The 19,989-nt window shown below is 32.8% G+C and overlaps 1 protein-coding gene across 1 annotated transcript in view; it reads left to right on the top strand.

Annotated features, from left to right (window-relative positions):
- The window catches only part of DAZL (deleted in azoospermia-like), a 16,514-nt gene extending 831 nt beyond the window's left edge, over positions 1-15,683 (top strand). The window contains exons 2-11 of the mRNA XM_014537602.1: positions 5,778-5,924; positions 6,202-6,293; positions 6,852-6,903; positions 7,524-7,587; positions 7,678-7,817; positions 9,178-9,249; positions 9,957-10,007; positions 10,825-10,941; positions 12,099-12,197; positions 15,045-15,683. Of these exons, the coding sequence (XP_014393088.1) occupies positions 5,778-5,924; positions 6,202-6,293; positions 6,852-6,903; positions 7,524-7,587; positions 7,678-7,817; positions 9,178-9,249; positions 9,957-10,007; positions 10,825-10,941; positions 12,099-12,197; positions 15,045-15,098 (888 nt within the window). The 3' untranslated portion in view covers positions 15,099-15,683. The remainder of the gene's footprint in view (positions 1-5,777; positions 5,925-6,201; positions 6,294-6,851; positions 6,904-7,523; positions 7,588-7,677; positions 7,818-9,177; positions 9,250-9,956; positions 10,008-10,824; positions 10,942-12,098; positions 12,198-15,044) is intronic.
- Positions 15,684-19,989: the final 4,306 nt, after the last annotated feature.

Raw genomic sequence — 19,989 nt, 5'->3', positions numbered from 1 at the left:
CGGAGGCGGAGGCGCTGCGAAGGGCGAAGGGCGGGGCCGGGCCTCAGGGGGCGGCATTTCCGCTCCCCGGTAGAGAGAGCTGCCTTTGCTTCCGAGGGACTGGAAATGTGGGAAGTTCAAAAATGTTTACTCTTGGGGACAGTTTTCGTCTCTAGATAAACCAGGAGCTTTAAACCAAGTGTACGCACAGTCATATTCTGCGGGTTGTACACGGACGTGAGTCTTGGTAAATAGATGGAGTTGATTCCGCCCCACCACAAGGTAGAACTCTGTGAACACTGCTGACCAACCACTAAGCCGCAAGTGCATTAAATATCATGAGTCGTTACTGGTAGTATAATAATTGTTATTCTCTCTATTTTAAGAGGCAGAGGAAGGAAATTTATATACAACTTTCATGAGTATAAATGTTGGAATAAAAATTTATAATTATATGTAAGTTATTTGTAACGTAATTCATATTTAATAATCACTATGCGTTACTGTAAGTTATTTACAACCATTTCTCTATTTTTAGAGGAAAAGGAGGACAACGCTAATAGGTTATTGGCTTTTTTCTGATCATAAAAGTAACATTATCTCATTTGAAAGTAATCAATATAAGAAAATAGAGGTCCATCTTAGTCCCAAAACCCGTTAAAATTTTTATGTCTATGCCCTTCCAGTGCATGTATTGCATATAAATAGGTAAATTTTATTTGACAAAAGTTGTACCATACTATATATAATCCTATTTTACAACTTGCATCTTTCACTTAATATAGTGGATGTTATTTCCAAAGATAAGTTTAAAATAATTTTGAACTTATAATGTTAGAGTATAAGACTGTATTACTTGTTTTAGCAAATTCCCTTATAATGAATAATTTTTTTAATATTAAAATAATACTATAAAAAACAATACTATAATGAGAATTTCTGTGTAAATGTTTTGACATGCTTATTCTGTTAATTCCTTGAAATAAATTGCCAGGAGTGGAATCACAGGGTATGTTTTGCCCATTTTATAACAATTTTAAGTTGCACATCTTTCCAAGTGACTCTTGATAAAATATGTACTAGTATATATTCCCATTGATGGTGCGTAGAGTGACCTATTCTCCATTTAAGTTGCCTATCTGGTAGCTGGAAAATACTTCACCATGTTGATGTGCTTGTTTATTATTAGTTAAATTGAAGTTTGTCATTAACTTTTAAAATATAAATTCTTAATTTACCTTTCTACTTGGATATTTTTCCTTATCTTAATGATCTATGAGAACTCTATATTAATATTAACCCTTTGTCATTATAGACTAGAAAAATTTAGTGGCCATAAGGAAAGTGCCCTTATTCCTAATTTCAAAGGAAATCAGTATATAATGTTTCACGTTAAGCCTGATGATGACTTATAATTAGATTGATAGCAAATAAGATTCTTCTGTTTCTATTGTACTTGGGTTTTTTAAAAATTTAAAAAGGAATGCTGTATTTTATCAAATATTTTTTCATTGGTGAATTGCAATAATAGCTTTCCTAAGAATGAACCATCCTTGCATTTCCAATATAAATTGTACTTAATTATATATTTTTATATATTGTTTGAATTTCACATCTTTGTTGGGGGCAGGAGTGGACCATTTTAATTAAGTTTTGTTATTGAGATGGTGGTAATTTTGTAAAATGAATTGAGAAGTACTCTTTTTTTTTCCTCCAAAAAGTTTTATTTTATGAAAACTGAATTTTCTTTCTCTTCTACTTCCTCTTTTATTTACCACTGTTTCTGTCTTGGTGCCCTTCCTATCCCCATCTATACACACAAATGATCTCTTTACATTTTGAAAAAACAAACTCCCAGTGAAACTAACCTAGGAATCATTTCTTAAGATTTTTTAAAAAATTTGTTTCTCTAGAAAGTTAGCCTTTTCATCAAGATTTCCAAATTTACTCCCATAGAGCATATAATAGCATTTTCTTGTAATCTGTGGTCATAGCCTCCTTTTTACAACTAATGTGTCTTTTTGCTTTCTTGTCCTTTTTCTTGCTTAGCTTTGTCAGGATTGTTTATTGTTTTGGATTTTTTCCCCCAATACTTTATTCTTTGACTTTTTTTTTAAAGGTTTTATTCTGATTGTCTATTTCCTTAGTTTTTGCTTTTCTCCTTTTTAGCTTCTTCTATGGATATAACTGATGCATACAAATTGTAGACTTTTTTTTGGGTCAGTGTATATAGAGCTTAGTTTGCCTGCATGTAGTAATTGAATGAAATAATATTGTTAAAGAGCTGACATCCCAGGAGTTTTATTACCAATGTTTATTTCAGCTTTTAGTTATCATTGTCATTTGGTTATCCAACTAACTATTACAGGAAATATATACTATAAATAGAAGTGATGAAAATTTTATATATGATGGCCAAGTTCAACCCTATTTAATATCTCAGCATTGTTCATTTCAGTAATTAAGAAAAATAATTACTTCTTACATATAATTTACATGTAATTTATTTTCTGCATACTATTGATGGTTAAGATTGATACTTTAGCACTAATCTTTTTGCTTTACTGTGGAGTATTTTTGGCAATAGTTTAAAAGTAACTAAAGGTTTCCTGTTGGTTATGGATATTGTATATATAAATTACAGTCTATATATATAAAAGGCTAATATGCTAAGTGTCAAAACATTCGAACATTCGACCAGTAGCTGTGACACTCACTGACCACCAGGGGGCAGACGCTCATCACACAGGCATGGAAACATGGAATGGACTGATAAATCTCAGAGGGAAGGGGAAGGCAGGAGGGCGGGAAGAGATTAACCAAAGATTTTATATGCATACTAGAGGCCCGGTTGCATGTTTGTGCACCGGTGGGGTCCCTCAGCCTGGCCTGTGCCCTCTCACAATCCGGGACCCCCTCAGAGGATGTCGGACTGCTGGTTTCGGCCCAATCCCCGCAGGCCAGCCCAAGGAACCCCACCGGAGCACGAATTCGTGCACTGGGCCTCTAGTTATATATAAATACACACAGTAGGAGTTTTAAAATCCTTGTTGTTCAGTCTTGTTAAAATGGAGTACTTTGCTTACTTTGTTAGCTTTGAGCGCCACCTGCTGGCTAAGGACTAGGACATGATGGTGCCTTAATTTAAGGCATTATGACAACTGGTAAAAATAATTTGATGAATTTTATATTTAATATCCCAATTAAGCAGGCAGCCAATCTGTACACCCAACTCCAAGCCAAACTTCCTATAATATCTAATGGGTTTTTTCTCTTTTTCCCAAATCACTGTTAGTTGTTTCAAATACCCATTTTACTTTTATAAATAGAATATGAGAATTAGAACTGTTTCTCTTCAGTTCTGGCAACACTATCATGGTGTTTCTCAAAAATGACCCTATTAAAATGTGGGGCTAGTTAATTCTTTGTTGTGGTGGGCAGCCTTTTGCATTATAAATGTTTATTGTGTCCCTGGCCTCAATCTAGCAGCACTCAGTTGTGGCAACCAAAAATGCCCCTATCCTGCAAAATCTCCCCTGGTAGAGAATCAATACATTAATATGACCCCTTATAATATGGCACAGTTTTATGGCCTGTTGTTATACCTGTGAATTAAAAAAGCATCCTTCTGCCATGCCGGCGCATGGCTCAGTAGTTGAGCATTGACCTATGAACCAGAAGGTCCAGTTCGATTCCCAGTTAGGGCACATGCCCAGATTGTGGGCTTGATCCTCAGTGTGGGGCATGCAGGAGGTGTATATAATTAAAAAAATATCCTTCTGTAAGATTGACAGACAAATAATATTGTAAATAGTTATTAAATTAAAGGGTATCCAAAGTTCATCCACAAATGAAGGGGAAATTGGGAAAGAGAAAAGAAAGTTGATAGGAATTACAGAACCACTGTATTATTTGTGTTTTGGAATTTTGAATTCTGATTGAAAGGGGTTGGTAAATTGTCTATCCAATAGTGAGAGAAATCTAGTCAGGTTCTCAACAATTCAATATATATGGCTTCTATAATAAAGTCCCATTTAGAAAAAAACTAAAATTATAAAAAAATTGCAATGTTTATGTTTTATAATGGGAAAAGTTTAGAAATAGATTACTCTCTCCACCTAATTGTCATGAAACGTCACCATATCATAGTTAAAAGAAAGAATTAAGTATTCAAATAGAAGCCCAAAATAACAATCATAAGCACTAATTAATACAGAAAAGCCAAAATACTCGAAATGTGTGATTTGACAATTTTTGTTTCATCTCTAATTAGTATAGCAGTTTGTAGAATCTTTTGTCCTTGTTTTCCTCCATAAACAGAAGTGTAATAGTTTTATCTCTCTTTTCCTGCCTTTTGTACTTAGCTCTTATAATCAATAAGCATTTTATAAAAGAATTTCAAATAGGCAGATGTACCATAAAACAATTTCTTGAAGTTCCGATTCAAATTAGTTGTTAATTAATACAGTATATACAAAATTAGTAAGTCAGTAGTAAAACCAGGAAGTAAACTTTTTTAACTATTGAAAATTCAGTAACTTATATTGGCATACTCTTTTCAAAATGAATTCACAGATGTTATTTCATCTCATTCTCCAAGTAATTTTCCCAGCAATAAACTGCTGCAAAGTAAGTGGCTTATAACCTACTAAGGGACATGAAACCTACATCTCCTGACTAAATCAATTTTTGTTTCATTATGCTATACTACCTTTCCAGAATATATTACCAATAAATTCTGCTTCAGAGAAATTTACATTAACCTTAGTGTGGGAAGACTAAAGACAGAGTTCTGACCAGAATCCAGGAAAACAATGAGTTTCATATGTGGGTCTCTTTTTCTGAAAATAAAGATGGTATATATCTAGCATCCCACTGTGAAAATTAAAATTATCAGTAAGACTGATAATGTTATTTCAAAAGATGCTTTGAACATCTTAGCATTAGGGATAAAGGATGATAAGCCCTTTTTTATTAGGAGCTATATGTGAGCACGTAATGTTTTTGTGGTCCTTTCCAAAGTAAGCAAGCATACTAACACAAGGAGTATCCTATATAATAAAAGGCTGATATGCAAATTGTCCCCGCGGGAGTTCGACCGACCAGGAGTTAGACTGCTCACTATGACAAGCACTGATCACCAGGGTGTGGTGTGGAATGAAGGAAGGCACTGGCCAGCAGCCAGCAGCTGGGGGAAGGAAGACTCCAATCAGCCCTGATCCCCGGCCAGGCCTTGGGACCCTATCCATGCACGAATTTCATGCACCAGGCCTCTAGATCTAATTATAAAATCCATGTTAATTTTGGTGAATAGAAAAATAAGACTAGAAATTATTTTAAATCTAAATTTTTGTTTTCTTTCTTATGCAGCTTTTAAAATTTTATCTTTTAAAAAATTTATCATACTTTTTAATAAGTTACTTATAAAATGAAAATTTGCTTATTGGCATAGAATAGGATAATTTTAATAAATTTATTTTTTACAAACCTGAATTTGCTAATTATTTTTTACCAGTTCACATAGTATTTTCACAAACTCAATATAAAATCAGTATTCTACCATAAGAAATGGCAATGAGCAACACTAAGGTTAAGTAAGTACTATATACCCTTTTGTTAATATTTCATGCTGATCGCTGTGATTACACCTGAGCCTGAACTAAGCTATATTGATAACTAATTTAAAATGAAAATAATTTATATGAAAATGTTTTATACTTTAAAAAATTATAGTTCACATTGTATGGTTGCCTGTATATCTACTGGTAATATCTCTATATCTGTTTACCAAATTACAGTCTGCTACAAATTCTGAGACTCCAAAGTCAGCCATCTCCAGAGAGGCCAGCACCCAGTCCTCATCATCTACGACCAGCCAAGGCTATGTTTTACCTGAAGGCAAAATCATGCCAAACACCGTTTTTGTTGGTGGAATTGATGTTAGGGTATTGTATTCATATTTAATTTATTTCAAAATATGTCTTAGGAATCATGGGATTTTTGTGCTTATTGCAAACATAAGGATTTTGTACTTCATGCAGTATTGGAACTAGTTTTGTGTTTAACCTATGGGGACTGAAAGTATCTTTGACAAAAAGCTACAGGTAGTTTGAGGATACTTGGGTGAAATAGTTCTTCCACATCATCAAATCTTCTTTTATAGTATAATTGAAATTTTCGAATGCTGAATATTTACTCTTAAAGTCAAATTCTTTTCTATAGATGGATGAAGCTGAAATTAGAAGTTTCTTTGCTAGATATGGTTCAGTAAAAGAAGTGAAGATAATCACGGATCGAACTGGTGTATCCAAAGGGTAAGTAAAACATATGCTGAGTATGAAATATAAAATACAACATATGAACTAGTTTGTAGATTACTAGAGGCAGAACTCAAAACTGGTATTTTATACGTACTTGTATAAATGAAGTTCGTTGCTTTGTTATTTTCTTTCATGGAGATAAAAGTTTGCTGCCAGCTCTTTCATTTAATCGTTTTCCTAGTATTTGCATTTAAATATTTCCCATCTTTATTTATTTAACTTAAGTGGATTAATTAATTTTATTGAAGAATTGTTTTCTTTGCACATTTCACCATATTTTAAATTTTAACCTTTTTGCCATAGACAGTAAATTATATTTAGGTTTCTAGATGGGAATTTCCTGTTAATGAATAAGGTTCTCACACTACTTTAATTGTAAGGAAAAAAAAGCAGTAATATTTATAGAATATCATGTACATCTTAAAAATATTTATCTGTGTATTCTTCATACTTTATTATTATCACTTTTGTTAATTATTTCATAGAATACTAGAAGTTTTAAAACATTCAGTTATGGTGATGATTTTATACTTCATTTATCTGCCTTTCTAGCTATGGATTTGTTTCATTTTATAATGATGTGGATGTGCAGAAGATAGTAGAAGTAAGTAGTCTTATGGGAAAATCTTTTAATTAGATTTTGGATGCAATGTTTAATATTACTTGAGTCCCAGATACATATTCAGTCATATAAAATATAGAGATAGAGCCCAGCCAGCATGGCTCAGTGGTTGAGCACTGACCTATGAACCAAAAGGTCACAGTGATTCCCTGTCAGGGCATATGCCTAGATTGTGGGCTCAATCCTCAGTGTGGGGTGGGCAGGAGGCAGCTGATCAATGATTGTCATCATTGATGTTTCTATCTTTCTCTCCCTCCACCTTACTCTCTGAAATTAATAAAAATATAAAATACAGAGATAGATATACTTCTTTTTTGAAATCCGAACTTGAGTAATCTTACATAACTTGTGAGAACCTATTTGTTTTTGATTGGGCATCTAGCTTCATGAACTAGAGACAGAATGTAAAGGTTTTGATCAAATTCCATGACACCTCTTGACACTGAGTAGTGATGGTAAGGTTCGGATAAATTTTTTTTATTTACTATGTTCTTACCACTGATCTTCTCTGATAGAAGACATTTTTAGAACATTTAGGATGTTTATGAAAGTCTTGGAAGTAAAGACTTCAAAATTGATTCTACTTTTGTTACTATTTTCAGTCACAGATAAATTTCCATGGTAAAAAGCTGAAACTGGGCCCTGCAATCAGGAAGCAAAATTTATGTGAGTAAAGAAAGGAATTTTTCTTGTTGACACGTGTAGCTTTTCAGAGAACTAAAAATAGGCTTTGTTTTCTTTTTATTCTTTACAAAGGTGCTTATCATGTGCAGCCACGTCCTTTGGTTTTTAATCCTCCTCCTCCACCACAGTTTCAGAGTGTCTGGAGTAATCCAAATGCTGAAACTTACATGCAGCCTTCAACCATGATGAATCCTATAACTCAGTATGTTCAGGTAAGAAATACCTACGTTCCTGTGATTTTTTTTGTTTTGTTTTTTCATTTTATTCGTATTGGAAATCTTATGGATGGGAGTACCTTACAAGTAAGCTAGTCTCACTTCTTATCCCCTGTGGAATTACATACGCAATTTCCATAATAAGTGATAACAGTGTTTCTGTTTGAATATTTAAGGCTACAGGAAATCTATTTTTGTAAGTCTGTCATTCTTAGTTATTCCTTATTCTAAGCTAAAATCTGCTTCTATATAGTTTGTAAACCTTTATCTTGAAACTGACCTCTGTAGCCACAAAGAACATGTCTTTTCCTTTTTTTTGCCTTATATAATAACTCATAAAATATATGAAGGCAGATTTTCTCATGAGTCTGCCTTGTTTATTCCTCTCTAAGGTTAGCCATTTGTCTAGTTATTCCTTATTTGCAATGTCTAGATGCCTCCCCATAAAGATTGCTGACTTCTGGATATATTCTGGTTCTAGAATGGATAGGTTTCTGATGACTTAACTGTACTTGTAAACTATAAATCTGGCATACAATTTGGTCCTGGTTGGTTACTTCAATATTTGAAGTGGTATGTGGAATATTTACTATCTCCTATTGATGATAGTGTTTATTTTCTTCATTTTCTTTTTTTCAGTTTAAAAGACATTTTATTTGCATAAAAGAAACAGAATAATAAATAGTACTGCAGTGTCTCTCCTTTGTTTACATTTTCTATCTACCTGAAGTGTAGTGTATATTTTTTATTTTTCTTGTCCTAAACATGGCTAGAAGAAAAAAACCACTTGTTCCTAACATTTATTGTGTTATTACTTATTCTGGCTATATTCATATATACTACTACCTAGAAGTTTTTAATCAGTAATATTTATTGAAAGATGTAGTATATTTTACTGCCTCTTTCCCATTTTGGGTTGTATATTGCCCTTAAATTTTAGAAGTAAAATACAAAAAGAGCTATAAGTTTGTAGAAAGACTATACATTGACTACACATTACCCCCATGATATTGTCAAAGAAATACAAAACTACCTAAAAGTATTTTTACAGAGAAATAGATGTATTAATATAACTTTAACACAGAAATCTATCCTAATAAAGTCTTGTCACCAGTGTAAGAAAGAACTTCTGAGTGGTGATAAATATACAAATGATATAAACATAAGCTGGCAAAATCAGTCACTTCCCTTATTTACCCTTTCCTCCTAGAGAATATTTTTTTCTTTATGAAGCCAGTCCTCAAATAGGGTCCTGCACTGCATATAGAAAAATAATTAAGATTTCTTCATTTTCATATATTTGTTCTTTGGGGAAAATATTCCTTCTTTACATTCTTTCTGAAACTTTTATTTTCAGGCATATCCTCCTTATCCAACTTCACCAGTTCAGGTCATCACCGGATATCAGCTGCCTGTTTATAATTATCAGGTAATTTAAGAGGGAACAAATGATTTACTTTGGAATATTATTGAGGCCTTTATTTATATAAATAGTTTTTTCATTTAAATTAGTTGAGTATGCCTAAAATTTAAGAAAAACTTTGAATTAAATCTCCTGTATTATTAGGAATAAGGGAATGATATTTTGACAGGAATCTACTTAGCAGTAATTTTTTTCTTGTATTGTCTTGCAAAATTTGGTGTCCCCTTTATGTATTCCTCATCTTTACTATCAAATAGCTGAAACACCCAGGCTGACTTAAAACTTTTACCAGGGAAGAGATTGAAATAAAATTATTACTCAATTCTTAGAACATTGACTTCCAGTTATATTTGGTAGTGTTTATTTTAGCTAGCTACTACAAGATAGTAGTAGTTCTCTGAATTTCTCTGTTCCTAGATATGACTATATCTATGATCCATGGTCATATATCTATGGTAATAAATTCAAAGAATACTATCTTTGAGTTTTCCTGAATGCCAATCTCAAAAAATTGAGGAAAAGGTAGAGTTTATATATGAAAGTAATAATAAAATCCTCAGGTATTAGAAACATAAAGTACTACTTTCTTTCATTCTGTTTCTTTTATTATACAAAGTTCAAGAAGCCAGCATGACAAATACCCCAACATTGTCTATCTGATACTTTTGTGAAAAGTGTATGAATATTTAAATATTTCCTTTTTTTTTTTTAAGATGCCACCACAATGGTCTACTGGGGAACAAAGGAGTTATGTTATACCTCCGGTAAGGTGAATTAGCCAAATATATACTTCCTGTTCTTAAGTATTTTTTTGTTTAACTATTAATATATTTTTTGAGCTTTTGCCATATCATGTATGCCTTGAAACATGTTTAATTGCCCTTTTACATTATGTGTTATGGTTTATTAATTTCTTGTCAACTCAAATGTATACTCCCTGGGAGAAACTGCTTTTTGTTTCTCAGCTTGTTTTTGCTTAAACAATGGCCACATGCATACAACAGTTGTTTAATTCGTTACTGATAGAATATACAACCCAAGAAACGTAGTATTAATACCTATGATAATGCTAATTCTATGGATTTAGAATTAGTATTGAATCTGCTTCTAGTTTCCTACCTATAAAAATGTCTGTTGAAGAGAAACAAAGTAATATTTTTTTTCTGTAATATGCTGTATGTTATATAAGAAAGGGAATTTAAAAAGTGCTACCTCTAAAATACCTAAATCTTTATTACCTTCTGTCTTTCATCAGGACTGGATATTTGAAGGATATAATATGAGTTAAAATTCTCAGATGCTGGGAAATGTCCATTCCCTATAATTTGAAGTTTCTTTTTTTTTTAGAGCACTTCCAATTCTGATTGTGTTGAGGCTTAAAAGACATTTCAAAATAAAAGATTGCCTTATTATTGCATTTCAGCTTCAGTTTAAAATAAAGTTTCTGTGGTAATGTAATTGAACTTCAGCATGACGCACATTTAAACTTTCAATATCATCTCACCATTTTGAAGAATAGGTTGTTCAGAAATGTGTCTAATGTACATCCCTTTAATTATACTTTTATCATTTTAAATGCAGGTTTATGCAGCTGTTAACTACCACTGTAATGAAGTTGATTCAGGAGCTGAAATTTTGACAAGCGAATGCTCGGTTCATGAAGCTACTCTTCCATCCTCTGGAAATGGCCCACAAAAGGCAAACATACAATTTTATTAATATTTTTATATTTATTTTTTCAAGTTTTAATAATGGCCCTTTGAGAAGTGAGCATCTTTTCCCAAATTTAAATATGGGAGTCATAAATTAAAAAGCTTGAGTAATTGATAATATGTCAGTTTATGTTAAAGTTGATGAAATTCCAGGCACACCAAAACTTTTAGTATATAAATATAATTTCTAATTTAGTAGTTCTTTTCCTCAGTTCCAATTTCATTTTTATTCTTTTTTAAAACCATACTTTAATAAGTATTGTATTAACATGACTTAACAGAATGCAATGGCAAGTTTCCTCAAGCCTCCTATTCTGCAAAAGAGGAATTAGTACGAATTATACCTACATGTTTGTTCTTTGTTGTGTTTTTGTGTGTGTGTGTGTGTGTGTGTGTGGTTTTTTTGGTTTTTTTTTTTTTACCAATTTAAACATTTACTTAGCTAAATAGTAACATGCAGTTATTTATGGTATTCTTTCTATAGCATTATACATGGTAGTTTTCAGGAGTGGTGGAGTCACTAATAATAATTAAAATATTGAAGTAGACAGTTTTTTTTTAATCATTACAGCAGATTCCTATAGTAACAGTGTTCTCACTTTTGAATTATCTTATGTTTAATTGAATGGGTGGGAATATGGTAACAGTGGAGAATTTTCATTGTAGTATGTGAACTTTGTCCAAGTGTTTTTCAGTGGAAAAAAAAGGTCAAGAACTACTGAACTATATAGTGCGAAGAAATTCCCTGATTTGATATATGATTTGAAATTTGGAAACAGTATTAAAATAGCTCAAAGTATAATTATAATATCAGGTTTTTATCCTGGGTATTTTTTTCTAGAAATGTTGGAGTTCACTATTTCTTATCTAATAGGAAAAATTAAAGAGCCTTAAGCTAATATCTTAGGGTTTTACTAAATTGAGCCTTTAAAATCAGTACTCTATCACTAAGGTTCTAAATATTTCTTGAATTCGGTAGGAAAGTTACATTCTAAGTGACATTCTATGTGGTTAAGAATTACGAATTCCCTAAGAATTCTTTAGAAATAAGTGTATTTATTCATTAAACTTTATATAAAAAGGGCTTGTTAACAGTAAGTAAAAGGAATAGTCTTTAGATTACAGAAAACGTCTGTGTTTCAGAAATCTGTGGATCGAAGCATACAGACGGTGGTATCTTGTCTGTTTAATCCAGAGAACAGACTGAGAAACTCTGTTGTTACTCAAGATGACTACTTCAAGGTATGAAAGGAATAGCACACAGGATAAAAAAGCACATTTGTCAACCACAAAGCATCTTTTTTTCCTGTGGTATATACATTTTGAGATTATATAGAACATTTAATTGAACTCTTGCATTTGATTGTAACCCAGTAAACCACTGTGAGTGAGTTTTACCAGGTAATGCATTTTATGTTGCTCAAACCTTGATGTAGTATAGTTTGTTCTTAGGGGACAAACCTTTAGCAGAAGCTTACAATTAAAAGAGTTTGTGAAAAAAGAGAGTTGAAAGGGAATATTAACTTGATGAAATAGAAACGTTTTTAGATACAGAAAACAGAACTTAAGAGTACATGCATATTGGACTAAAGAGAGCAAAGAAATTGATCACTCAGATGACATACTTGAACTCCGTAGGGGACAAAGAGGTAAAGTGAAGCAATAAAAAGCTGAGTAGAAAGAAATGGAAGTTGATTGAGAGTTGGTGGAGTGGAAGAGAACATGGGTGTTTGAATTTAAAGAAGTCTGGTTTCTGATTCTGGTTCTATTTATCACCTTGGACAAGTCATATAAATTTTGTTAAGGCTCCAGTTTTTATAAGTCTAAAATGAGAAGACACAAGACTAAAGGTCTCTAAAATCTCTTTAGTTCTGAGTCTGTGAATATGGAAAGGAACTAACTGTTCACTCCAGTGAGGGAATAATATTGTATGTGCTTAGTAAAGGGGCGTTTTTGTTGTTTTTTTTTAATAACATGTTTATTGAATATAATACAATTCACTCCTTTAAAGTGTATAGTTCAGTACTTTTTAGTATATTTGCAAGCCATGACCATAATCACTTTTAGAATATTTTAGTTACACCAAAAATAAACCCCCTACCTATTAGCAGTCACTCTCCATTTACCCTCAACTCTTCTAGTCTTAGCAACCACTAACCTACTTTTATTAAGGATTTGCCTATTCTAGACATTTCATATATGTGTGTGTATACTTGGCCAGTTGACCTAACAACTGGTCAATATGACGCACACTGACCACCAGAGGGCAGACACTCAACGCAGGAGCTCCTACAGCCAACCTCCCATTGGTCCCTCCTCCCGGAGGGCCAGACCCAATTGGCCTCGATCACTGGCCAGGCCGAGAGACCCCACCTGTGCACAAATTCGTGCACCAGGCCTCTAGTATAGAATAATACATTTGGCTTTTTGCCACTGGCTTCTTTTACTTAGTATAATGTTTTAAAGGTTCATCAGTGTTACAGCATGGATCGGAATTTTATTTCTTTTTATTTATGGATATATCATTTTACCCATTCATTACTCAATAGACTTGCATTGTTTCCACTTTTTGGCAGTAATGCTCTCAGCATTTATGTACAAATTATTGTGTGGACATATGCTTTTATTTCTCTTGGGTATATACCTAGGAATGCAATTGCTGAGTCAAATGGTAATATGTTTAACCTTTCAAGGGACTTCCAGAATATTATAAAAATGACTACACCATTTTACATTCAAAAGGAAGTTCTTAACCATTGCTTTGTGTTTTAAAACAGGGAAAGAGAATAGTTTTTTCCATCTATGAAATGACATAGAATGAAGCTTAAAGCCTTTTTTTGAAGGGTATACTAAGGACAGAAGAATAGAGCCATAGCAGGATTAAGTTCTTACCATCTTCTCCACAGGGAGTAAATATTCATTTAAAGTTGACATTTGTTCTTTTGTTGTTTCATTCTACATAGTATAACTTAAAGGGAAAGAACTGGTATTGTATCACAGCTTTCCTTTCCCAAAGTTCTGAAGGTTGAATAAGTAGTACTTAAACGATTTTTTTGCAAAGCAGAACATGGTCTTTAAACTTGAGTTTTCAGCTGGTATTAGACAAAAGCTTCCAGAGTTTTTGAACCTTCCAGAGTTTTTTGCTCCTCTGGGCTAGAAACACTAAGCAGAAATCAGAAGTTGATAGCCTACAGTTATCTGGCCTTTAGACCTATTTTGATTGGCTAAATGTTATTGTATGTTGAATTTAAATGCATTGAGGCAGGTTATATACTATTTCCATGGTAAATTCCAATCTTTCGTCTAAATTTCAGCTTCTCCATAATTTTTCTTATTCTACCTGATCTTTGAAGAGACTTCCGTTTGTAACCACTTTTCTGGGCTTTAACCTAAATAAGATTTTACCCTGTTAACAATTAAATAATTTCCAGTTACCCTTCTTTATATGACAACTGAATTTATCCCTAGGAAAAGGGCAGGGTTTAAAAAAAAAACACCCTAATATGTGTTATTGTGTTATTGTGTTATTGCTGATTTATTCATATTCCTTCTATCTGCACAACATAAAATGAAAGGAAAAAGTTGCATATATTTTTAATTTTTTACTTCATTTCCCAAAGAGTGATGTATCTTCATCACAGGTGAAAGATATGCTTTTAAATATGTCAAAACTTTTACTTTTAATCTAAAAGCATGGAATTTCAGATTGAAGTGCAGTGCTGTTCTCAAGCTATAATTTGTACCAAATGCACTTTTGTTAGTAAAACCAGTGTTTTTTGAAATTGCATATATTTTCACCAATTACCTTTGGGTCATCACTGCCAAATCATTAATTAAGAATCTGCATAAAATGGTAGTGATTCTAAGTTCTCTGTTTCTGAGTTTACCAAGTTTTATTTTTTAATTAAATTGTTGAATAAAACTAGTTCATTGATACATTTGTCATCAGAATTCAGGAATACTTTCCAAAAAGGATCACTTTTCTCTCATTTATAGTTTTTAAACCCAAAATTTTTACAACTCTCTTAGTTCATAGTGCTAATAGGATATTTTCAATGAAATAAAAAGGACTGTTTCTGTCTTTTCTAGGATAAAAGAGTGCATCATTTTAGAAGAAGTCGGGCAGTGCTTAAATCTGTTTGATCCTCTCTTCTAACTTTCTAGTCTCGTGGGAAGTTGCTGGTTTTGAATACTAAGAAGAGACTGAAAGTTTTTCACTATTATAGAAATTTAATTCTGAGTATTGATAAATCACATTAAGACTATACAAGCTGTATTAGATTGCCTAGTTTTATTTTACATTGAAACTGTTTTTCATTAGATGTTTAGAAATTTGGTTCTGTGTTAAATACATAGTTGAAAGTAAAAAATAATTGAGACTGAAAGGAACAACTTTTAAGATTTATCTGTAAGGGTGTTTTTTTTAAAGAATTGAAATTGACATTTTAACAGTTTAAAAGTAAATGCTGATTTTCAAAAAATTGTCTTAGCCAACCTACTATTTTGAAAGGTCAGAATTTTGATAGTTTGAATACAAGTGTTTCACTTCTCTAGCAAGTACCTGTGAGTAGTACAGTATTTACAATTTTGTGCTTTACATTTATGATTTGTCTAGAAATTAACTGCAAAAGCATAGTTTTTAAAACTGCATTTTTAATCAGTGGAACTCATTATATAGTTAGCTTTATTGAAGTCTTCCTTATCTAAACCCAGTAAAACCAATTCTAAACAAACAGTCCAGTGCTCGCTTCGGCAGCACATATACTAAAATTGGAACAAACAGTCCAATCAGTGGGTCTTATTAGTTGGAAATATTTTATCTTTTATCTAGAATCCACACAGATACCATATTTGATTGGGATGATAATTAGATAACTAAAATTCTGGACCTATTTTTTTAAATAATCCAAGACAAACTAAACTTTACTAGGTACATAGGTTCTTGGTGAGTTACCATTCTCCTTTTTTTCTTTAATTTTTTTTTTCCCCTTGAAATGCTAAACGTATCTTAAATTGTGCAAAATATTGGTAATAAAGAATGCTGAAGCTTTTTTATGTCACTTAAAGGTTAATCAGAGTATCTGAAAGGAATTGTTTTTATAAAAACATTAAAAGATTAGTTATTTGTTAAAAAGCAAACAGATTTTTATTTTTGTTTGTGAGCCTATTATATTACCTTTTTTAAAGTAAAACATGTCCAAGAGAGTCAAAGTAGTCTTGGTGTTTCTGAATCACAAAAGTTGTTTAGTAAGCATATCCCAAGAATATACTCAGTGAAGAATCCATTTCTAGATTTACTAGTCTCCTCATTAGACATTATATATTGTGACAAACAACTAGAGCACCAAAGCCCTATTGCTGTACCCACAGTCTTGCTTTTCCAGTTTGTAACATCATTTTTCCAGAAGGTTTGCTCCTAGAACAGGTAATGTAAAGATGAGAAGTAGAAGTATGAGCAGTTTGAAGGCTAAGCCTTGGAAATGTAGCAATGTGGTAATACCTTTTTAAGGGAAACACTTGTCTCAGCATCATCTGATCTGCCATGAACATGAGTTTAAAATGGCTCCCTGGCCTTTCTTTCATTGGCCCCTTCACTAAAACATGAAGACTCCTTTTATCACTAATCTAATACAACAACCATGGGCCATATCATCAGTGCCCATTGCTATCTTACAATACCTAGTAATTTTTATTCTGAATCTGAAGGGGAAGAGTCTTTTAACTTACGTATCCCACAAAAGGGCTTTCTACTCCTTATAATTTGAAAGTACCCTGAAATTTGTCCTTTTTAAAATTCTCTGTACTATCTTTTGTGTATGCTATGACATTCTTACATGTATAATTCTGTGATTAAATCTCCAGGTTACTGTAAATGATACCTAAATTCTAAAGAGCCACGTACATGATTTGAAGTAAGGAAATAAACTTTTCATTTGTGTGCTGTTTTATTGGACTGAAGTACTTATTTTAAAAATGGTAAGGTAGAAAGAAGAGACAAAGTCCTGAACCTTTCAAAATGAAAAATTAATTTTAAACTTAAAAGTATGTTCCTGTTACATATTGCTAATACTGTTTTTGCATAAATGAATAAATAGAAATAAAGAAACTTTTTTTCCAGAAACATTCTGACTTCTTTATTCATGTGACATTATTTCAGTAAGTGGTGGGGAGTTGGGTGGGTAGTATGTGACAAGGTTTAGATTCTTGAAATTATATATTGTTCAATTTGTTAATCTGGCAGAATTAGTTTATAAAAGCAAATTTTTCTACATTGTATTTTATTGCTTTCTGTTATGAATTTAAGAGATAGGTATTCATGAGAAAATAATCCCTCCTAATGCTGAATTGGAAATGGTTAACAGAGTTTCAACACAGTACATCAATAGTGCAGTACCAGTAGGAATGCTGAAGTGTCAATTATGACTCTGCAGTCTCATGGCCAGAGTCCCTCATTTTGGACTATGATCATTCATTCTGTCTACTGCACACTTTGGGCCTAATCTCTGTGGACCCTTTAATTTTGGAGTATTAATAGTTACCAAAAGTAGAGCTTAGATTTTTCATATTGCATTTACTTCAGATGAGAATGCACCCAAAAGATCATTATTTACCACCTCTTCTAGTTCTAGCTCCAGTACTCCCCGTTCTATAAGTTGAGGCCATAGGAGAGGAAATTTCCCCCATTGGGTACTCGTATGCTATATTTTATAACTGACTCATTACCAGAAAACTGATTTTGATAATAAGGTTCTACAAGATAAAAAAAAAAAGAGTGACTTCTGAATCACTCTGAAGATAAACTAGAATAGTTGGCAGATTATAATCCTTAAATGTGCATGTATACACAGATGCATACATACTAACCATTATCCAAAACATTTGATTAGCTCTGACCTAGCTAAATAACACTTTATTAAAACATTTTAAGGCTCTAAAACTACATATATCTTAAAAAGTTTGTTTAAACCTACTTGATATTTTAAACATATTTGCAGTTAAGGTTTAGCACAAAATTCTCAACAGAAAGCCAAGTCTTTGGGATTAAAAAATAAATTTCATACAGCACTTTGTTGTTTTTTGAAAACGTTGCAAGTTATGGCAAAATCAAGTGACTCCAAAAAGGTTGGTCACCCTTGTAAGAAGAGTATTCTGCATAATTTTTTCCTTGCCTAAGAACATGTTATCTTTGTAATTGTTCAAAATAATTCAATATTGATTAGCATCCTTAAATTGCAAGGAACTCACTGACTTTAAAAAATAAATACTCCAAAGCATTGTAAAGCCCTCTACCCACGTCTCTAAAATTCTCTTGGTTGTCTTTAAAGGTAAACTCATGAAAATGGGCTGCCACATTGCTTAATTGCTTTGCCAGCTTTCATTGCCATCATTTGAGGATAATAAGGATCAGTAGCAATAAAACAGCCTGCTACTCTGCTTTTGCAAATATGGCAATAGCGAGGGTGGGAAACCATAAGGGGGAGAAAAGCGACAGTGTTTTCCATTGACCAAGTCTTACAAATAGGCCCAGCTGCTGAGTATGATCATTTGGAATTCCTGAAACACATCTCCTAAATGAGGATTGCTCCTGTACATGTTTTGATAATTGTGTAATGTGGCCCTTCTCAACATTATGTGTAATATGTCTGTGTGTAACTGAATCTTTTTGAGTAATTCCTTACCACCCATCATCAAAGACTCTGAATTTTCCATCTGTAGACATACTTTTGGTACTAGAAAACAATAAACATAAGAAGTTCAAACTATAAACGTGCGTTTTTGAATGCTCATGCAAAATATTCAATCTGCATAGCAAAGAAATGATAGGTAATTCTGCATTGCATTTAGAGTTAAAAACATCTGTCCAATATGTCTGTAGCTGTGGGCCAATCCCAAGCAAATGCAAAAAAATTATCTCTTGATACAGAAGTTGAAACTACCACTGTACAGTTAAGCTCTATGTTAGCTATATTTTATGGTTTTAACTGGTCTGAAAGTTTTCCACTTGAGTCTCTATTTTCCCAAGGCACATGGAGGTTTTGTATCTTATGTGCACCTCCATTAAGTCTGTGAGCCAGGAATCTGCTTTTTCCCACGTATAACTCCCAGATACCAGTTGCACTAAGTCTTCCACAATAGAACAAATGCTTGCATGACTGGGATATTGGGATTATAAATTTGCAACAAAGGCACCATTTCATGCAGTTCAGAAAGTTGGAGATCTTATAATCCTTAAACAGTTCTTTTTTTACAGAAAATAAATCTAGCAAAAATACATTAAGACTATAATCACATCTATTGTGGTTCCCTAAAATAAAATGGATAGAGACATTATTCTGGCTCCATGGTCGGCAAACTGCGGCTCGCAAGCCACATGTGGCTTTTTGGCCCCTTGAGTGTGGCTCTTCCTAAGCCTTAGGAGTACCCTAATTAATAACAATGTACCTACCTATATAGTTTAAGATTAAAAAATTGGGCTCTCAAAAGAAATTTCAATCGTTGTACTGTTGATATTTGGCTCTGTTGACTAATGAGTTTGCTGAACACTGTTCTGGCTCAATCTTGGGTGAAACTATTTACTATAGAAGAAAGGTGGGGTTGACATTCAACTGATCTGTACAGACAAATCAGCGATTTATAGTGGGCTGGTCCTCTCTGCCCTTGAACACTATAAAATTTTTAATATTTTCAGTCCCTATCCCCACCCCACAGAATAAATCTGACTGGCTTAGTGAGAATAGAGAGGGGTAACTAAAAATAGAGCATTTTCTCTTTGCTTTAACTTAAGCTGATCCCCTACTTAGTGTTTGAGCTGCTTCATTCATAGTGTGAACAGTATTTAAACAATATACTTGCTAATGAGAAAAGTTTAATTCTGCACTTTTTTTTTCTAAACATGGCTTGACTGCTGCTTATCCTTCTTGTTGGTTGTACCTGCCTTTGACAAAACAGAATCTCACTCACCACCCAAGGTTATATCCATGAGCAGATCAGCCCTGTATCTTTTGGGGGCAAGTTTCCTCAATCATAACCAATC

The sequence above is a fragment of the Myotis brandtii genome, unplaced genomic scaffold, assembly GCF_000412655.1.
Source record: "Myotis brandtii unplaced genomic scaffold, ASM41265v1 scaffold18, whole genome shotgun sequence".
NCBI lineage: Eukaryota > Metazoa > Chordata > Mammalia > Chiroptera > Vespertilionidae > Myotis > Myotis brandtii.
This window is presented reverse-complemented; position numbering and strand designations above follow the sequence as displayed.